Source organism: Durio zibethinus, chromosome 26 (assembly GCF_047325235.1).
Source record: "Durio zibethinus cultivar Kanyao isolate XHJ-2024 chromosome 26, ASM4732523v1, whole genome shotgun sequence".
Taxonomy (NCBI): domain Eukaryota; kingdom Viridiplantae; phylum Streptophyta; class Magnoliopsida; order Malvales; family Malvaceae; genus Durio; species Durio zibethinus.
In genome coordinates this window covers 7,336,500-7,339,955 of record NC_143187.1, presented here as the reverse complement: position 1 = coordinate 7,339,955, position 3,456 = coordinate 7,336,500, and the positions used below count along the sequence as shown (strand labels likewise).

Here is a 3,456-nt window from a genome sequence, read left to right as displayed (position 1 = left end):
TGATAATTGACAAACAGATTAGATTTCACTTTTTTGTCCATGGCGAAGCAAAAAACATACCTTTTTTATGCAACAATGATATTATGCCAGACTGCAAGCAGCCAAATTGTTAGTATATTACCATGTGCTAAATCTTCCACTTCAAGTGGAGCCAAGTTGTTTGGGACTTGGGAGCTCGGGGGCAAAAGCAGAGATCCAACAGCAGCTACGAGTTGATTGAAGTTTGAACGTAAACAAAAGCAATGAAAACTGAAAAACCACGGAAAATTTAAAGACAATAAAAAGATATAAATAAATGAGATCATTTTTGCATACCACATTCATAGGAAAGAATTACACAAAATAAATTAGACAGCCTTATCTCTCAAGTGTTTAGTAAAGTAATAGCAACTGGAAGTACAGAGTTATTTTGCAGTATTCTACCTGAAACTATTTCTAAAAGATCTTACTTGACATTTCAGTCAAGAAACAAGATCAAACAAAGGCCTCAACTCGATGAACATTTGCAAGTTTTTAAATGACACAATATTGCTAAAAAATGGAAATTAGATATCAAAAACAAAGTTGCAAGAGAACTAGTTTCAAAATAAATATGACGAGACTAACTATGCCATCACCATTTCTGCTATAGCAACTACTGGCAGAGCTGCTCGACAGCTGTCACAATCTGGGCAGGCTGAACGACAGTCCATTCCTCCAACGTTCCAGCATAAGGTGTAGGCACATCCTGTGAAGATAGGCACATAACTGGAGCATCCAAATAATCATGGAAATTCTCAGTAATGGCTGCCGTCAAGCTAGCACCAATACCACCAGTCCTCATGCACTCCTCCACAATAAGAACACGATGTGTCTTCTTAACTGAATTACCAATAGTGTAAAGATCAAATGGTTTCAAAGACCTTATATCAATTACTTCGGGATCATAACCTTTGTTCACCAAAGTTTTTGCTGCCTGCATCACATGATACCTCATCCTTGAATATGTGAGAATAGTGATATGTTCTCCAGGCCTTACCAACTCAGCTTCCTCAAGATTACAGATATAATCCTCATCTGGGATTCTCTCCTTGAGGTTGTAAAGCAAAACATGCTCAAAAAGTATAACAGGGTTCTCACTTCTAATTGCAGCCTTCATTAGGCCTTTGGCATTGTAAGGGGTTGAGCATGCAACCATTTGGATTCCCGGGATTGACTGGAAATATGACTCAAGACGTTGAGAGTGCTCAGCCCCCAGTTGACGCCCAACGCCACCAGGTCCACGAATTACTATCGGTATGGTAAACTGGCCACCAGATGTATAATGAAGCATACCACAGTTGTTGGAGATCTGATTAAAAGCAAGAAGTAGAAATCCCATGTTCATACCCTCAACAACTGGTCTTAGACCAGTCATAGCAGCTCCTATTCCCATGCCAGTAAATGAGTTCTCAGCAATAGGGGTGTCAAGAACCCTAAGGTCCCCAAACTTTGTAGCCAGTCCTTTGGTCACTTTGTATGAGCCTCCATAGTGACCCACATCTTCGCCCATGACACATACACGAGGATCCCTCTCCATTTCTTCTTCCAAGCCCTCTCCCAGAGCTTCAAACAGTAAAAGCTCGTGACTGGGGATACAATATAGATCTAATTAAAGTATGATCTATAAGTGATACTGACATGATAGTGCTAACATTTGTCTAAAAATAACAAAAGGCATGATGATAGCAAGTATGAATACAAAATTTGACTATGCAACATAACCCATTGCAACACATAAAAACAGAGACACATATACACACATACACCCACACATACATGCATGCATACACCCAGCACTCATGTAACACCCTTTTCATTCAACATTTGACAAACAGGTCCTTGGCATCCAGTTGGTGATAATAGAACGGTTGAGAAGACTCAGTCATTGTCCTAAAAGTTGCAGCATTGCAACAGAAAAGAACAATGCTAGTCAAAACAAAGGCACGAATTGGAAAAGACTAAGCCAACTACAACATATCAATACCAACAATAAATTCATTTGTGAGACTGCATTGATTTTACAGAGAGGTGAACTGATTAAATGCATGAACCTTACACTAAAATACAAGGTTAAAGACTTTGTTAAGCATGCATCTAAAGAGGAAATTATCTACACCCACACCACAGTAATCGCACATGCTAGAAACTAGGGTACCAGTGGCAACTCTTTTATACTTAAAAAGAGTGAAGAATAGATACATATGAAAATGATATGATTAAAAATAACACAAGCAATATTAGATTCGAAGACCATCAATGGAGATAAAACTAATTAGAAAACAAAATTACATTAAATTATAAAATAAAACATCAATAAGAACAAAAAATAGAACAAGTTGATTTCATTTTCGAGGAATGTCATTAGGCAGCAAAGTTTGAAAGCAATTTCCAATCAATGCTAATGATGCAGTACCAAAATCACAGCTATCGTATTTCCACCAGATATTAGTACACTTAATTAGTTGCTTTTTACTTTCTTAAAACTCATCTTTAACAAAAATAGAGCAATTGACTACAATGTAACACTAAGTCCAGAGTCATCTTTGAATCGAAGTAGAATCATACCCGGATTTCGAAGATGAAGAAGCTGTAGAGCTATCAGCTTTGGTCTAAAAAATTAACAAAATACCATCAATTTAGTAACAACACAAAATAAAAAATTAAACTTTGAAAATTCAAAACGTAAAGAGAGAGAGAGTCATTACTGCAACTGCATTGGCAATCAATTGTTGAGCCCTTCGACCTTTAGGGTTCAAATCCAAGTTCACGCTTCCATCGGATCTGACCACTCCAAAGCTCGCCCCTTTCCTTACTGCACCAAATCAAATTTCAAAAACAAATTTTCAAAAAATAAGAATAAAATGAATGAAATAAAAATAAAAGAAAATCGAAGAAACTTTAATGCAGCGAACCGTAGAAGGATCTACGAGGAGAGAAAAGGAATTTCTTGGAATCGATGGAATTGGACGGTGATGATAATAAAGCTGCAGCGGCTCCAGCTCCTTGGAAGATCGCAGCCATTGGATTTGCACCCGAGAAAATAAGAAAAATTGAAATTTAATTTCAAATAAAAGGAAATGAAAAAAGAGGAGGAGTAGAGAAGGAAGAGTGAAATTTATACGAGAAAAGAAAACGAAAATGGGCGGAGAATTTGAGGGTCTTTTATTATTTCTTTTATTATTTTCTCGTTTAATTAATGAGGTTCGGCGATTTATTTGAAGTGCCAAAAAAGAGCGAGCGAGCCACCACGTGTTAAAATGGCTTTGTTTTCATCGACTACTGCTCAGCGATGACGTTTTGGAATGTGACGAGGACACGCGGGTACGGAAGGAAGGTGGGATGACGTAATTGCCCTCTTTTCGGTTAGGTGGGGAGGTTTGATTGGATGGAAGTAAGAGTGTAAGATACAGGGAAAATGGGTGTTTGTGTCTGATG

At 37.7% G+C, this 3,456-nt stretch overlaps 1 protein-coding gene across 1 annotated transcript; it reads right to left on the bottom strand.

Moving 5' to 3' along the window:
- Positions 1–288: 288 nt before the first annotated feature.
- LOC111274846 (pyruvate dehydrogenase E1 component subunit beta-3, chloroplastic) lies at positions 289–3,208 on the bottom strand. Its single transcript, XM_022859791.2, has 4 exons — positions 2,934–3,208; positions 2,727–2,833; positions 2,587–2,630; positions 289–1,607 (listed from the first exon to the last, which is right to left on the bottom strand). The coding sequence occupies exons 1-4, from the start codon at positions 3,040–3,042 to the stop codon at positions 635–637; spliced, it is 1,233 nt and encodes a 410-aa protein (XP_022715526.2). The 5' UTR covers positions 3,043–3,208; the 3' UTR covers positions 289–634.
- Between the last annotated feature and the right edge of the window lie 248 nt (positions 3,209–3,456).

Coding starts and splice junctions, on each gene's coding strand:
- LOC111274846 (XM_022859791.2), bottom strand. CDS start 3,042: ATGGCTGCGATCTTCCAAGGAGCTGGAGCCGCTGCAGCTTTATTATCA. Junction 2,834..2,933: donor TCCTCGTAGATCCTTCTACG/GTTCGCTGCATT, acceptor GATTTGGTGCAG/TAAGGAAAGGGGCGAGCTTT. Junction 1,608..2,586: donor TCTTCATCTTCGAAATCCGG/GTATGATTCTAC, acceptor TTGTATCCCCAG/TCACGAGCTTTTACTGTTTG.